Source organism: Opisthocomus hoazin, chromosome 16, assembly GCF_030867145.1.
Source record: "Opisthocomus hoazin isolate bOpiHoa1 chromosome 16, bOpiHoa1.hap1, whole genome shotgun sequence".
Lineage (NCBI taxonomy): Eukaryota > Metazoa > Chordata > Aves > Opisthocomiformes > Opisthocomidae > Opisthocomus > Opisthocomus hoazin.
Window position 1 is genome coordinate 18,449,950 of NC_134429.1, and position 15,537 is coordinate 18,465,486.

At 56.6% G+C, this 15,537-nt stretch overlaps 1 protein-coding gene across 6 annotated transcripts in view; it reads left to right on the forward strand.

The window, feature by feature from the left end:
* The window catches only part of AGRN (agrin), a 138,358-nt gene extending 125,707 nt beyond the window's left edge, over positions 1-12,651 (forward strand). For 5 of the 6 annotated variants that reach the window (XM_075437162.1, XM_075437164.1, XM_075437165.1 and 2 more), the window contains 6 exons: positions 194-310; positions 615-804; positions 1,909-1,996; positions 7,311-7,535; positions 8,196-8,299; positions 10,418-12,651. In XM_075437162.1, the coding sequence (XP_075293277.1) occupies positions 194-310; positions 615-804; positions 1,909-1,996; positions 7,311-7,535; positions 8,196-8,299; positions 10,418-10,575 (882 nt within the window). In that variant the 3' untranslated portion in view covers positions 10,576-12,651. The remainder of the gene's footprint in view (positions 1-193; positions 311-614; positions 805-1,908; positions 1,997-7,310; positions 7,536-8,195; positions 8,300-10,417) is intronic. The other variant, XM_075437163.1, reaches the window with a different exon arrangement.
* The last annotated feature ends 2,886 nt before the right edge of the window (positions 12,652-15,537 follow it).

The following is a 15,537-nucleotide window of genomic DNA, read 5'->3' on the forward strand; positions in this document are numbered from 1 at the left end:
TCCAGGACACAGCCCATGCCTTGAGGGTGATTTCTTTCCCACCAGCCCGGCTTCTGGTCATGTGTGGGTGCCTGCAGTGCTGCCCTGCTCGCAGCCTCCTTTAGTCCCTACAGAGCTGGGCCGAGTGCCCAGCTTGCAGCTTAGGGATAGCCTGACACCTTCTCCGTCTCACCTTCTCCCCTCTCCTCCCCAGGTGCCTCACACCTTCCTGAACCTGAAGGAGCCGTTTTATGTGGGGGGAGCCCCTGATTTCAGCAAGCTAGCTCGAGCAGCTGCCATCTCCACCAGCTTCGATGGAGCCGTGCAGAGGGTAAGTCCGTACCTGGGGCAGGCGTCTGGCTTGGAGACATCCCGTCTGCACCAGCATCGCTGGAGGAGAGCGAGGACGAGCCCGGGAGCGGGCTGCCCTGGCACATGGGTCCACGTGCATGGGGCGTATGCCCAGTTGAGGAGTGGCAGAAGGGGAGGCGAGGGTCCATCACAGGAAGGTGTGGGGCTTGGGGCTGGATTGCCTTCTCCCCTTGCCCCTGAGGGTGCTGAGCTCTGCTGCTCACCGCAGAGAGGTGAGGCAGTGAAGGCTGACTCTTGCGCTTCCTCTTGCTTGCATCTGCCAGATCTCCGTCAAGGGGGTGCCAGTGCTGAAGGAGCAGAACATCCGCAGCGCCATGGAGATCTCCCCCTTCCGAGGCCACCCCTGTACCCAGAAACCCAATCCCTGCCAGAACGGAGGCACTTGCAGCCCCCGGCTCGAGAGCTACGAGTGTGCCTGCCAGAGGGGCTTCTCCGGGGCTCACTGCGAGAAAGGTGAGGCTGCCAGGGCAGGGCTGGGCATGGACCCTCGCCCGCTACCCGGACAGGGTTGTTCAGCCTGAAGAAGAGAAGGCTGCGAGGGGACCTTATAAATGCCTACAAATATCTGCAGGGTGGGTGTCAGGAGGATGGGGCCAAGCTCTTTTCAGTGGTGCCCAGTGACAGGACAAGGGGCAATGGGCACAAACTGAGGCACAGGAAGTTCCGTCTGAACATGAGGAAGAACTTCTTCCCTCTGAGGGTGACGGAGCCCTGGCCCAGGCTGCCCAGGGAGTTTGTGGAGTCTCCTTCTCTGGAGATATTCAAGACCCGCCTGGACAAGGTCCTGTGCAGCCTGCTGTAGGTGACCCTGCTTCGGCAGGGGGGTTGGACTAGATGACCCACAGAGGTCCCTTCCAACCCCTACTATTCTGTGATTCTGTGATTCTGTGGAACTGCTTCAGCGGTTAGCTGGTGGCAGCAGGACTTCTTGTTGTGGCTGCTGGGAAGGGATCCAGGGGAAAGAAGCTGTGGCATTTACAGGCTGGCACTGCTGGGCAGCTGTGAAGTCAAGGCAATGCCATTTCTCAGAAGCGCAGGCATCGCAGCGCGTGCGGCAGGGTGGAGCACCCAGCCCTCTCACCTCCTCCTGTCAGTGGGTGCTGACCCTGTCTCCTGTTGCTCTGCTCCCTTGAAGCAGCCCGGGGCAGGGAAATGTGGTTTGGTGCCGTAGCAGATTCACCCGGAGGGCCTGAGCAATGCCTGGGTGTCTCCAGATCAGGGTTTCTCTCCTGCTACCTCCCCGAGATGAGCACTTGGGCCATCACCGAGTCCAGGTTCCTCCCCAGCTTCAGCCAGCAAACCAGGGAGGCTGCAGATTTCGTGACAGTTGGCTGCAAAGCAGGGAGATGGTCCAGACTCATGGGCTTTAAAGCCCCAACAAAACTTTTCCACGGGCTTGCTTAGAGTGCCACAGCGCTGGCGTGCCCCAAGGGGTGGCAGGTTCGTGCGTGCCTTCACCCTGCCGTGAATGCTCAGTGTAAAGGGGGATTTTTCTAGTCTCTGAGGATGTCAAGCCATGCTGCGTTGCCTGACAGCTCTTCTTTTTCCCCCCTCCAGTGATCATCGAGAAGGCTGCTGGAGACGCAGAGGCCATTGCTTTTGATGGTAGGACATATATGGAGTACCACAATGCCGTGACAAAGAGGTAACTTGCCTGCTGAGCTGAACCAAAGCCAAAACCAAGGAGTTAGGGCTGTTAGCAGGAGGAAGAGCTAGGGCTGAAGAAGTCCCAAGTGCAGTGCTCAAAGCGGGGCAAGCCAAACTGTGGCTGTGAGCACTCGCTTCCAGCCCTTACCTCTGAAGCTGGCTTGCTGGAAGAGAGGGCTTTCCCCAGTGCCTGGGCAGCCTCAGATGGATGCTCTCATGCTGCAGCGTGTGAGCTGCCTTCTGGGTTAGCATAGTCTGGTCTGGGAGTGGGATGAAGCTGGCCGAGTGCACCCCGTGAAGATGGTTAACGTGCCCTGCTCCTGGTCCGTGCCTTTCTTTGCCCACGTGCTCAGGCTGTGGGCTGGGTAAGCTGTGCTGAGGGGAGAGGGAGCTCTGCCTGTGGTTTAATTCCCACCTGGCTGCCAGCTCTGTGGCTGTCTGTGCAGCGAGGGTGGGTTCTGCCAGCGGTGATGGGCCATTGCTGCCACAGGGCTTGGCTAGCCTTCTCCAGCATCTGCTCGACCCCGACCCCATGGGCTAGGGGTACGTGTTCGGACCCTGTGGTCGCTGTGGCTGTACTGGTCGCTGGGGCTTCTCTCTGGAGATAAGCAGAGCCCGGTACCCAGCTGCTGGCTGAGGTCCTCTTCGCCTCTGGGCTGGATATTTCTCCTAAAGGAGACCCTCGGTCCACCGCACCCTTCCTCAGCGCTGCTCCTACAGCCCCCGGGGTTAATTCCCAGCTCCGCGGCGCTGGGACAGGGTATTGGATTTGGCTCTGTCCATCTACCCCAGACCCTCGGATTCCGTGTTCCCCTGACCCCTGCCTGCGGAGGCCGTCTGTGTCGAGCTGTTTGTCAGTCTCTGTCTGTCTGTTCGTCTCTTCTCAACGTCCTTGTTTCTTTGTTTGCAAGCCACCTGAGCAATGAGATCCCCGCGTAAGTACAGCCCTCCCCGCAGCCATTCGCCCTCCGCCACGTCCCTCATTGCCCCCCGACCGCCAGCCCACCCGCAGGGGAGCACCGGGGAGGGTGGGAGCGGGGATACGGGCACTGTCCCAGGGGTCTGCCGCGGGCAGGCGGTCCCGTTTTGGGGTGAGGAGGGCGCGGGTGCTGACCGCAGCTCTGACAGCTGTACGGGGACCCTAACCCAGCCGAGACGCAGCAGGAGCCACGCTGCCAGGCTCTGCTGCGGGCACACGTCCCAGCAGCACGCTGCCACTTAGCCTTAGTTTAGGTGGGTGAGCACAGGAGAAGAAAGAAACTTCTTCCGTCAGCAGCAAAGGCGTTGGCGATGGAAGTACGGGGTGTTAATCCTGCCCTGGTTTTTCCAGCGTGAATGCGGTGTCGCTGCCGTAGCGAGGAGGCCAGGCTGAGATTTGCTGTCTGTCTGTCTCGCTGAGCGGCAGGAGTGGAAGGGACCCACTGGTTCATGCAGCTGTATTCCCCGCTGCGTTTGAGTGATACCTGCCTGTCACGTCCCCATTTCACCTCATTTTCGACAAGCTGGGGTCTGGCAGAGGCTCGGGAGGCTGGGCTGCATGCATGCCAACACCCGGGGAGCCACGGAGCCCATCTCCTGCACATTTACAGCGGTCTGGGAGGTGCTCTGGTGTTTTAGAGAGGGCTTCTTAGGAGCCACGCATCCTCCTGAGCTGGGCAGTGCCCTACAGCAACGAGAGGCGTGCGGTGGCCTGCACGACAGCCCTGCGATGTGGCAGAGTGCCCGGCTGTCCCTCTGCACAGACCGGAGCCACGTCCCTGCGGATGAGCGGAAAGCTGCTCCCTCCTTGTGTCCTGCCTTGCCCAGTGCTCTGCAAAGAGAAGGGCACCGTTCCCAGCCTCCTCCCCTCCCCAGCCAGCCTATTTCGGCTGTGCGTGCCCCATCCTGCACGGGAGCTTAGCACTTCTCCCCAGATCCCCATGCTGGGATTTGGCAGCGGCACTCACGAGCCTCGCCAGGGCTGAAGGCACCCATTGGGCTGCCCATAAAAAGTCGTTTCTTCTGCCTGCGGGCAGACTCCGGGGTGTGCCTTGGGCAGGACTAACAGTCCCGTTGCTTCTCTGGGCTCTGCTCCCATGACATGCCCGTACTTTTTTGAACGTGCATTTTTATATATGCACCTCGTTCGAGCTGGTTGCGATGCCAGACCCGTAGCCCCGAGCGCTTGCCGGCAGTGCCAGCAGGACAGCTGTGCTCCTGGGTTTCCCCTTCTCCGTGCACGCCTCGCTGCCCGCGTGCCCCGAGGCTGACTCAGGGGCTGGACGTGACAATTCAGCTGCCCGCCCGTTCTGCGGCGTCGCAGAGAACCGGCCTGCAGGGCTGCCCCGGAAAGGCTCCTTGTGCAGAGCCATGGACCAAAACCCCCCCAGTTCCTCCATCAGCGCTGCCCGCGCCCTTTGCTGGATGCGCATCCCGGGATGGGTGAACACCGATAGTCCTGGCCCAGGAGAGCGTCGCAGAGCCCCTGCGCCGCTGGGACAGGGCTGTGTTCGCTCTTCACAGCGTCACAGAATGGTAGGGTTTGGAAGGGACCTCTGTGGGTCATATAGTCCAACCCTCCTGCCAAAGCAGGGTCACCTACAGCAGGCTGTAGAGGACCTTGTCCAGGTGGGTCTTGAATATCTCCAGAGAAGGAGACTCCACAGCCTCCCTGGGCAGCCTGGGCCAGGGCTCCGTCACCCTCAGAAGGAAGAAGTTCTTCCTCATGTTCAGCTGGAACTTCCTCTGCTTCAGTTTGTGCCCATTGCCCCTTGTCCTGTCGCTGGGCACCACTGAACAGAGTCTGGCCCCATCCTCCTGACACCCACCCTGCAGATATTTATAAGCATTTATTAGGTCCCCTCTCAGCCTTCTCTTCTCCAGGCTGAACAAGCCCAGCTCCCTCAGCCTCTCCTCGTAGGAGAGATGCTCCAGTCCCCTCATCATCCTCGTAGCCCTCCGCTGGACTCTCTCCAGTAGTGCTCATCTTTCTTGAACTGGGGAGCCCAGCACTGGACACAGCACTGCAGATGGGGCCTCACTAGGGCAGTGTAGAGGGGAAGGAGAACCTCCCTCGACCTGATGGCCACACTCCTCCTCATGCACCCCAGGATCCCATTGGCCTTCTTGGCACCCAGGCCACACTTCTGGCTCATGGTTAACCTGTTGTCCACCAGGATACCCAGGTCCCTCTCCACAGAGCTGCTCTCCAGCAGGTCCACCCCAGCCTGTACTGGTGCATGGGGTTGTTCCTCCCCAGGTGCAGGACCCTGCATTTGCCCTTGAACCTCATCAGGTTCCTCTCTGCCCAGCTTTCCAGCCTGTCCAGGTCACACTGAATGGCAGGACAGCCTGCTGGTGTATCTACCACACCTCCCATTTTGGTGTCATCATCTTCGGCAATGTTCTGCTCACCCTGGCTAAGCGATGACTTGCAAGCGTGTCTGCCTGGCTTGGGGAAGCTCAGCCCGCAGGAGAGCGGCCGCGGGTTCCTGCTGGCGGTTTTCTGGGCTTGGGCCTTGCGTAGGGTGAAGAGGTGCCGCTGCTGAGCGGGGCTGTCCGCTGTCTGCGAGCAGGGTGGGAGGGAAGGGTCTCCTCCGCTGTCCCGCGCTTATCGCACGCTCCCCTTTCTTCCCGCATCTAAGTCCCGAAGCGCTGGACTATCCCGCGGAGCCCAGGTGAGTGCGTGCCGGGCTTTCAGCTCCCGTGTCTCGTGCTCTGCTGCTGCTGCCTCGGCATGTCTCCGTCTCCGTGCGTGTTCTGTGTGTCCATGCCACTGGCTTTTTATTTGCGAGGGACACAGCTCTGCAGATGATGAGAGCAAACGTGGAGGAAGCCCTGTTCTTCCCGCATGGGGGACCTGGACAGCAAAAATCCACGGGTGAGGGGAGAGGCTGACTTACCCTGACAGTGCAGCCCTCATCCAGCCCCCTGGGCGCAGCGTCCCTTGGGAATAAAAAGCTGTCTGTGTTGTCTGGTCTACGTGTGCACGTGTGTCAGCAGCGCGTCTCGGAGCATCCCAGGAGAGCAGATGGTGACTCTGTGTGGCAACCTCGCCTGTTGCCAAGAGCCTTTTGCCTGTCCCAAAAAGGGGCTGAGCAAAGATGGGGATGCCAGCATGGGGGAAATCCTGTCCTTCCTTCATTCCTCCCTTGGGAAAAGACACCGCGTCTAGGAGAAAGAAGGCTTTGCTGCCTCTGTGGACAGTCTCCATCCCCTTCGAACTGCAGGGCGCTCATCTCCTCGGGTTCCCCTTGGCCTTTGGTCAAGCAGAGGCAGTGGTAGAGCAAAGGCCTCTGAGGCTGGGGGCTGTGTGGTGATGGATTGGGAGTGGTAGTCCCTGGGCGCCTCAGATCAAAGGCAGATCTGTGGGGAAAGCCCTTCTGCTGGCTGGATCGGGGCCAGCCCGGTGCTGTTCACCAGCCCACGTAACAGACCTCGTCCCTCAGCACCAGCATGTTGGGAGGCAAAAGCAGGGCTTGTATGTCCCAGCTTGCAGGAGTTGATGTGTCTGAGCCTCGTGCTCCAGGGAGGGCAAAAGCAAGGGGCAGTAACCCCAGGCTGCGTCTTTGGAGGTTCAGGCTGGGTGTTGGGGAAAACGCTTCATCTGCAGGAGAACTGCGCAGCCCCTGCTCAGGTCAGCGGGAAGGTGGAGGAGCTCCAGCCTTGGTGTTCCCAAGCTCAGCTGGGCAGAACCACAGAATCACAGAATGGTCGGGGTTGGCAGGGACCTCTGTGGGTCACCCAGCCCAACCCCCTGCCCAAGCAGGGTCACCCACAGCAGGCTGCACAGCACCACGGCCAGGCGGGGCTGGAATATCTCCAGAGAAGGAGACTCCACAGCCTCCCTGGGCAGCCTGGGCCAGGGCTCCGTCACCCTCAGAGAGAAGAAGTTCTTCCTCATGTTCAGCTGGAGCTTCCTCTGCTTCAGTTTGTGCCCGTTGCCCCTTGTCCTGTCGCTGGGCACCGCTGAAAAGAGCTTGGCCCCATCCTCCTGACAACCAGAGCTGCCCTCGTCTAGCGCTGGTGATGGTCCTGCTCTGGGTGGGAGCTGGGTTTGAGACCCCCAGAAGGGCCATTTCTTTGATCCTGTGGAATGGTTCAGAGCTTTCCATCTGCTCCCCATGCCATGCACCAGGCAAAGGCTGCGACCCCTCAAATGCAGCAGGTAGGGACTGAGACGCCGTGCGTAGCCTGATGCCGAAGGTCGGTTGAAGGTTATCCTCAGCAGGTGAGCTAGTTGGCTGGGAACAGAGAAGGCTGCTCCAAGGGGCTGGCTGCCTGTTCCTTTTGTAGCCATGTTTTTAACTCTGCTTTATCGTCTCCCCGTGCAGCGAGAAGGCCTTGCAATCGAACCACTTTGAACTGAGCATCAAAACAGAAGCCACTCAGGGCCTGATCCTGTGGAGCGGGAAAGGGCTGGAGCGATCGGACTACATCGCCCTCGCCATCGTGGATGGCTTCGTACAAATGACCTACGACCTCGGCTCCAAGCCAGTCGTCCTACGGTCCACGGTCCCGGTCAACACCAACCGGTGGATTCACATCAAAGCATCCAGGTGTGAAGGCTGGCGGGAGGGGAGAGCGGGACCGTGGCAGATGGCTCTGGGATGGGCAAGCTGTGAACTAGGGAGACTGAGTCACGGCCGTGGCTCCGTGCCCTGTGATCCCCAAGGGTCACTCTTCTCGGATAATAATAGAGGAGAGGCATGTGGGCAGTGCTGCGTTGGAGGGGTGCGTGCTCCGACACGCCTGGGAATGTCAAAGGGGCAGGCTCGAGGAGGTACGAAAGGTTTCGTGCCTTTTATTTTAGCTGGCTGAGGGTTTGACATTCTGTTCGCGTTGAGGCCGAGCCGTCCCTTTTATTTTTATTGGTGGTGGGGAGTGGTGAGGGGATCGTGCGGCTGGCACGCCGGGGATTTCTGCTGGGGGGTCTGGAGGGCGCGGGGGGAAGCTGGGGCTGCTGGCAGGGCGGTGGGATGCCGTGGGGATGCTGGAAGGAGTGCTTGCCGCTGGCTGGGTGCCGTTCCCGGGGAGATGTTGTACCGAGGACCACTCTGTGCTACGTAGCCTCAGGGAGAGCTCTGCTCCCTGCTCCTCTCCGGGTGGAGAAGGGCTGATGGTGCCCAGGATTTAGCGTAAAGCAGAGGGCAGGTCTGGGTTTTTCCTCTAAGGTTGCTCACCATCTTCTGTTTCTTCTTCCCCCTCTCCGGGAGCAGGGTACAGAGAGAAGGTTCCCTTCAAGTCGGCAACGAAGCCCCCATTGCTGGCTCTTCCCCGCTTGGTGCAACACAGCTGGACACAGATGGGGCCCTGTGGCTGGGTAAGTTGGCGTGGAGAGGGTGATGAACCTCCTCTGCGCTCCTTGCTGAGGGCCCCAGGGCTGGAGCTGGGAAGTTGATGCTCCCTCACTTCTTTCAGTGGTCACTTTTGCCTCCCAGGTGGCTTTGACAGGTTTGACCTAAAAGCCCCAGCGTGTTCTCCACCTGTGAGGGCCGGATGCTGGTGACAACCAAGGGATGAAGGGTTGGCTTTATCAAACACCCATCCTTTCCATGTCACCCTGTCCACTCAAGAGAGGGGTTAGCTGGCCTGCAGCTCTGGATCCCTGCTGCCGATGGCATGGAGCATCCTCTCCCTCTGCAGACTGGGAGCGCTCCCAGTCTGCCAAGTTCCCTCTCGTGTGGAAGCCTCCATTAGTTCGTGAGCCACCCAAATGTCACTTGCTTGGGTAACTCTGGTTCCCAAAGGTGAAGTGGCTGAACTCAGAGAAGGGTACTTCTCTCTGGAAGTATGTAAATACCCAGATTTTAAATGTTGCCTCATTTGCGTAACATAGAACAAGCAGACATGCCAGAACGTGCCCGTGTGTGCAGCAGAGTCAGTTCCGTTTGTGTTGACATAAATATTATGATTCTGCAAACAGAGAGTGTGGCCCCTTGAGTCTCTCTCACGCTGCCTATGGCAGATCCGTCAGCACAGACAGAGGCTGGGTTTGTCCTGGAACAGCTCAAATCGGCGAGAAATCCACCCACAAGCGTAGGAAAATTGTGCTTAAATACAGCCAGTACTAATCTGAGCTGAGAGCACAGTGGAGTCCTTTCTGGAGCCTGCAGGGATGAGAGAAGGATGTGCAGCGGTGGGATGCTGCAGGTCCTCGCCATCGGTAAGCTGAGGACCGGGCTTCTCGTCAGGCTGGTGCTGCCGCAGTCCTGGCGTTCAGGATCGCGAGGGGGCACGAGGGCTGCAGAAATCACAGAATACTTGGAGGGGACCTTTCAAGGCCATCCAGTCCAGCCTCCCTGCACTGAGCAGGGCATCTTCAACCAGATCAGGTTGCTCAGAGCCCCATCCAACCTGACCTTGAATGTTTCCAGGGATGGGGCATCAACCACCTCTATGGGCAACCCATGCCAGGGCTTGACCATCCTCATTGTAAAAAATGTCTTCCCTATATCTAGTGTAAATCTCCCCCTTTTTGGTATAAAACCATTCCCCCTTGTCCTGTTGCAACAGGCCCTGATAAAAAGTCTGTCCCCATCTTTCTTACAAGCCCCCTCTAAGTACTGAAAGGCCGCAGCAAGGTCTCCCCAGACCCTGCTCTGCTCCAGGCTGGACAGCCCCAGCTCTCTCCCTTCACAGTAATGTCTTTTCAGTCAGCGTGCTCTCAGATTGTTTCAGAATCAAAAGCTGCTGCATGGGAAGAAGCTTTACTAAATTGAAGAATATCTAATGTTTAAGCCATTGCAAGACAGATTTATTTAGTAAAAGTACCAATTCCAGCAAAAGGAGCAAACAAGAGTAGGGTTGCTGGAGTAGGGTTATTGACAATCAACGGACAAATCAACGGACAGAAGCATTCGTCTGGGGATTTTGGTCATTAGTAACAAAGAAACAGTGAATTAGATTCTCTCCATGCTTTTCGGAAGCATCTGTGCTTGTCTTCCCAGTCTAAGCCCGTAGTTTCAGGTCTAACCTGACTTACAAAGAGTTCATATTCAAAAATGTAGCCTTACCTCTGAAAACACGGTATCCCAGGCGCCGCTTGTCGTTCTGAAATCAACCTAGAAGTTATGTGGAAAGCAGAATTTTCCCATGAGAAGTTTCTGCTTGGCTTCCCCACTGGCTCTTCCAAAAGTTTTGTTTGCAATCAGCCTGTTATCATTTCAGGGCCTGGAATGAGCCGTAGTTGACGTTTCAGTAACTGAAATAAAATGCAGTTCATATTTGGGACCAGCCTCTGAGGAAATGAAGTATTTTAAGTTGGATTGGTGTTTTAGAACACAAGTTACTGTTCTAAGTGTCTTCGGGAAACCTGCATGTATTGGTTGGAACTGGCATTTCTCCGATTTAAATGAAAATAAATCCTTGTGCGAGGCTGCTGGCTCGCACGGCAGCGTCTGCTTTGTCCCCCCCCGACCTCCTGCGCTGTCTCTTGCAGGGGGAATGGAGAAGCTGAGTGTGGCTCACAAGCTGCCCAAGGCCTACAGCACTGGCTTTATTGGCTGCATAAGGGACGTGGTTGTCGACCGCCAAGAACTGCATCTGGTGGAGGACGCTTTGAACAACCCCACGATATTACACTGCTCAGCCAAATAGACCCCCAGGGACCCTTCCTTCTCCTTCCCTCCCTCCTGCCTATTGCTGTAATTATTTTCTATTTTTGTAAACTTATTGCTTTTTATATTTTGGGGGGAGGGGGGAAAGGGAGGGGAGGAAACACCTTTTCTTTTGGGTTATTTGTTCGGTTGCAGTCTATCCAGGTCAGTCAGACTCTAACGAAACAGCAGCAACAAAGAACAAGCCTTGAACCAAGACTCCAAGAAGTGGCAGAAGAACTTCCCCATTGCACCTGCGTTGTAAATCTTCTTCATACTTGAAGCTTCTTTTTTTTTGGGTTATTTTTCCCCCTCCTTACTTGTGTTCTTGGGTTGTTGTTGGCACCTGCGGGGGAAAGGATGCTGAAAGGATGCGGGAAGGATGCTGGCGCTGGCGAGACGCGTGGCCTTTGTGGATTCACCACCTTCCCATCTCGGGACGGGCCCCAGCGTCCCCGCTGCAGTGCTGGCTGCGCAGGGAAGCGGCCGTCGGAGAGAAGCGGGAATTGCCACCCCGCTTTGGGGCCTTGGCTCTGCCAAGCCTCCTCCTGGCCCTGCGTTCACCCCATCTCCCTCCTCCCCACCCCTTCCTCTCACTATAATTTATGTGTGTAAGGATCTCAAGTGCTTTTCTCCTTCATGCTCTGTTAAAATCAGGGATGCCATGCACTGGAAGAGAGACCAAGGTCTGCTCTGAGCAGGCGGAAAAGCGTTGCTCTTTGGTTGTCTTACGACTGTTTGCTGGACTGAGGTGCTGTGGGGGAAACGTTGGTTTCTCTGTTGGCTGTCCTCCTCCTCCTCCTCTTGGACATGTGCAGAAGCAGCTGTGAAACCTCATTTCCACACTTTGTGTTTATCCAGACGTGTCCTAACCACCTGCTTGCCCTGGCTGCTCTTCCCAAGAGCTTCTGTGTACCAAGCGTTGCCCTCCCGTGCACCGGGGAGAACCTGCAGCACGTCTCTAAGAGCTGGGAGTGTTTCCCTCTTCCAGCGCTGTCTAACGGGCTGCGAGGGCATGGGGACTGGGTCCCTTTTCACTTAAAAAAAAAAAATCTGTTGGATGTGTCCTTCCACTACCCGTGTCCATTTTCCAGCCTCCGGGCATGACTTACCCTCTGTCTACCGTGAGGATGCTTGCAGCTGGCCAGCGTGCGAATCTCTGCAGAGCAGGTATTAGAGCCTCTCCCAGGAAGAGTAATTGGAGTTCTGCCTTTGACTTCCAAGTTTTTGCAATGCCCAGTGCAGTGCAGGGTCTTCCACGCCACGATCAAAGCTCCTCTGGGTGCTGCCAGCCCAGCAGCGATAGCCGAGGCTGGAGTGGGGTGCGAGTCGGCTGTTGGGGCAGTCGTCTTTGGGAGGAGGAAGGGTTTGAAGTGTTTTCTTCCTCCGTGCAAATCTTAAAAACAAATACTGTGGTGCTAGTTAGAAAGCCAGTACGCGTGTTTGCGGATGAATGTGTGTGAGTTGGTGAGTGTCTGTCACCCAGCACGCCTTTGCAGGCGAGCCCTGAGTCTCCTGCGAGCAGGAGAAGAACAAACAGATTGCAGCTCTGAGAGAAGTGACCGGCTCCGTTCAGGCTCCTTCTCCACGGGAAGAATTCACCGATGCTGTGTAGCATCTCTGTCCCGTGCCACCACTGGGACACAGCCGTGTCCCTTGCCCACCCCGAGCTGGCAGCTGGCGTTGCTCAGTGTAAAACCCACGTTACGGAGCGTGCAGAATTAATCTGAAGGATCCCGCCAGGGATCAGGTGTTAATTGATATCCAGGGTGCCATCATTTGGCAGTTTGACCATAAATTTCTCGCGCACCTTGTAGTGTACCTTTACAAAGTGGTACACTCATTAAAAATGCTGTTTCTTGGCACTAAATTTTGAGCCAGGAAAAGTCAAATTACTTTTCCCAAGGGGAGCTCTGAACACAGACCTGACAAAGGGGAAGAACGCAGTGTAAAACCACTTGGGTTTCTTTTTTCATCTTTGTTTTTAATTAAAAGCAATCTTATTCCCTCCCCAAATCAATGCCTAGTCTGTTGACGTTCCTCTAAAAATCCAGGGGTGAAATGTTCCATGGGGGGGCTGCAGCCTCTGGGGGACGGAGCCTGCGGGGCGGGGGGGTGCGTGTGGCTGTGCGTGTGGCGATGCCCCATGTTGGAGTGGCTACTGGACAGACGTGGCGGTCCCAGGTGGGGAGTGCTGTGACCGGGTTGTGAACGGGGTGGGCTGCTGCCTTTTGATCACGAGGCGTAGATAGATGGGGGCTACCGAGGGCTGCGGGGTGGGGTGGGAGGGAAGCGCGAGCCCCTCGCTCTGTGTTTGGAGAAGGTGAGTTCTGGCTGGGCGATGCGACCGCCTTGGCTGAGGCTGAAGGCTGGATCTGCGGAGGGAGAGGGGCAGGCGCCGAGGAAGCTGCTAATTTTCTAGAATGCCACTGAAATGAAGCCAGGGTCACTGCAAAAAAAAAAAAAAAAAAAAAAAAAAAAACAAAATACAACTAAACAAAAACAAAAGCTCTGTCTGCTTTTGCTGGGGCTTGGAAATGCCTTAAAGCAGGACCTTGCGTCCTCGTTGTCGAGCATCTTGAACCAAGGTCAGATTCAGCAGTGCTCCCTAGGGGCTGTGCACTTAACTTCGGCTTTATTTTTAATAGCATTTATAACATCTCTGTACAAAAAACAGACATTGAGGTTTGGTTTTTTTCCTTTTTTTTTTTTTTAAAGAATATGTCCATGTGGCTTCATTTATAGGGTCAATTAATTACCGTTGTGAACTGCTGTATGAATTCTGAAGGGCAATGCACAGTAGAGGAGCAGCATGATATAACCATTACTAACTTGTGTCTTTCGTCAATCACCATGAAATAAAGTTTGAAAACTATTAAATATGTTTTTAAGGGGCCTATGGCTTTTTTGAATTCTTTTTGTACTGTGTGCCTCACGTTTGCTCCCTGGTGTACATCTGTCTCCTGGGCAGAATACTGTGTGAGCTCAAACCAGTATCTCCCGTAGAACCAGAGTGCAGGTACCTGCTGGATCTTCTAAACGCAGCCGCTTTACGAATGCCAACCTCCATCCTATCCACCCAATGTTTGCAGGAGGAAGACTCCTGTGTGTCTTTACTTCCTCTCCTCTGTGGCCAGCTGGTCGCACTTGCAATGGTTTCACCTATTTAAGCATCCGCTAGCTTTCCCTTCTTTGCTGTGCGTGCTTCTATCACCTCTTCTTAGGCAGCGTTTTCAGAAGAGGCTTTGTAGCCCATGGACATCACGCCGTTGTCAACAAGACCGAAGCGCTGCTTCTGTGGCCTGCTGCTCACTGAGGGCAGCAGCTTCCCCTGCCTTTTACCCTCGGCAAGCCATGGAAAGTCAGCCGCGAGCACGCAGGTGCGATGTGGTTTGAGATGTGCCAGCGATGAAGGTCCTGCTCTAGACAGGTCTTCCTAACGGGGCCTTTCCACCTGGCCAGAGCCCTGGCTCTCTGACCTCGGCGGCTTCATCTTTCTGCAAGAAAAGGTGGGAGATGGAGAATTTTGTTCTGTCAAGAATCACAGAATCACAGAATGGTAGGGGTTGGAAGGCACCTCTGTGGGTCATCTAGTCCAACCCTCCTGCCCAAGCAGGGTCACCCAGAGCAGGCTGCACAGGACCGCGTCCAGGTGGGTCTTGAATATCTCCAGAGAAGGAGACTCCACAGCCTCCCCTGGGCAGCCTGGGCCAGTGCTCCGTCACCCTCACAGGGAAGAAGTTCTTCCTCATGTTCAGCTGGAACTTCTTCTGCTTCAGTTTGTGCCCGTTGCCCCTTGTCCTGTAACTGGGCACCACTGAACAGAGTCTGGCCCCATCCTCCTGACACCCACCCTGCAGATATTTGTAAGCATATATTAGGTCTCCTCGCAGCCTTCTCTTCTCCAGGCTGAACAAGCCCAGCTCCCTCAGCCTCTCCTTGTAGGAGAGATGTTCCAGTCCCCTCACCATCCTCGTAGCCCTCCGCTGGGCTCTCTCCAGTAGCTCCTCCTCTTTCTTGAACTGGGGAGCCCAGAACTGGAGCTCGTGTTCATCAAGTGGTGTGAAGTCAAGAGAAGAACGTGGGCTCCCTGCCAGCTGGGAGGCAGCTGATTTAGCAACCCGAGTCATTCTGATACCCAGCAATGATGCGCTGTCGGTCGGCGTCTGCACCGGCTCAGTAGGAACCGGCTTTTCAATAGACAACGAGACGCCGAAGACTCACTCCGGGGAACAAAGAGGCCAGTGTTCCAGCAGCCCCGGGGGTTGCACAACTCCCAGCCGGGGCCCTGTTTTGCTCCAGCTCAGCCTCCCGCTGCAGCATCCTCTTGACAACGACCGTGTTGTGCCACAGCAGGCGCGGGCTTGCGAAGCCGGTACCTCTTTCGGAGGCGTTCTGCCAGCTCGCTGCAAAGCAGCAGGAGAAAAAGCTGCCGTTGTCTCGGCCAGAAGGAAAAGCCAAGCTCTGGCAGCTGGGTGGTTGGGTTTGGTTTTTTGTTTTTTTGCTGCAGACTGGAAAAACCTATTGTGAGGGGAAAGAGGAAGGAAAGAAGGACGGGAACCACGCTGGGGGCAGGCCTGGGCAGGCAGCAAGCGTGACTCAGGGGAATGGCCTGGCCGTGCGTTCTGGCAGCCCGTGCGCGGGGAGCAGCGTGCCCAGCTCGCAGGAACGCACCGCGCGTGCGCCGGTCTGGCTGCCCAGCCTGCTCGCCCGGGGAGCGAAGGCGGTCGGGCGATGTCGTCGAGGAGCAGAGGGCAGTTGGGGTTGGGTGGTCTTACCCATCCTTGGCTTGCGCTGGTACCCCCAGCCTCGGGGAACAGCTAACCCCGACAGCCAGCTGTGAGCCTCTCCCATGCCCAGGAGCTGCAGTTTGGGGCTAAAAGCAGCTTATTTCATGCTTTTTAAGCCACTGAGCTGCGGCACAGCAGGATGGTGAGGAAGCCCATGGGGGGACCCGGGGGAA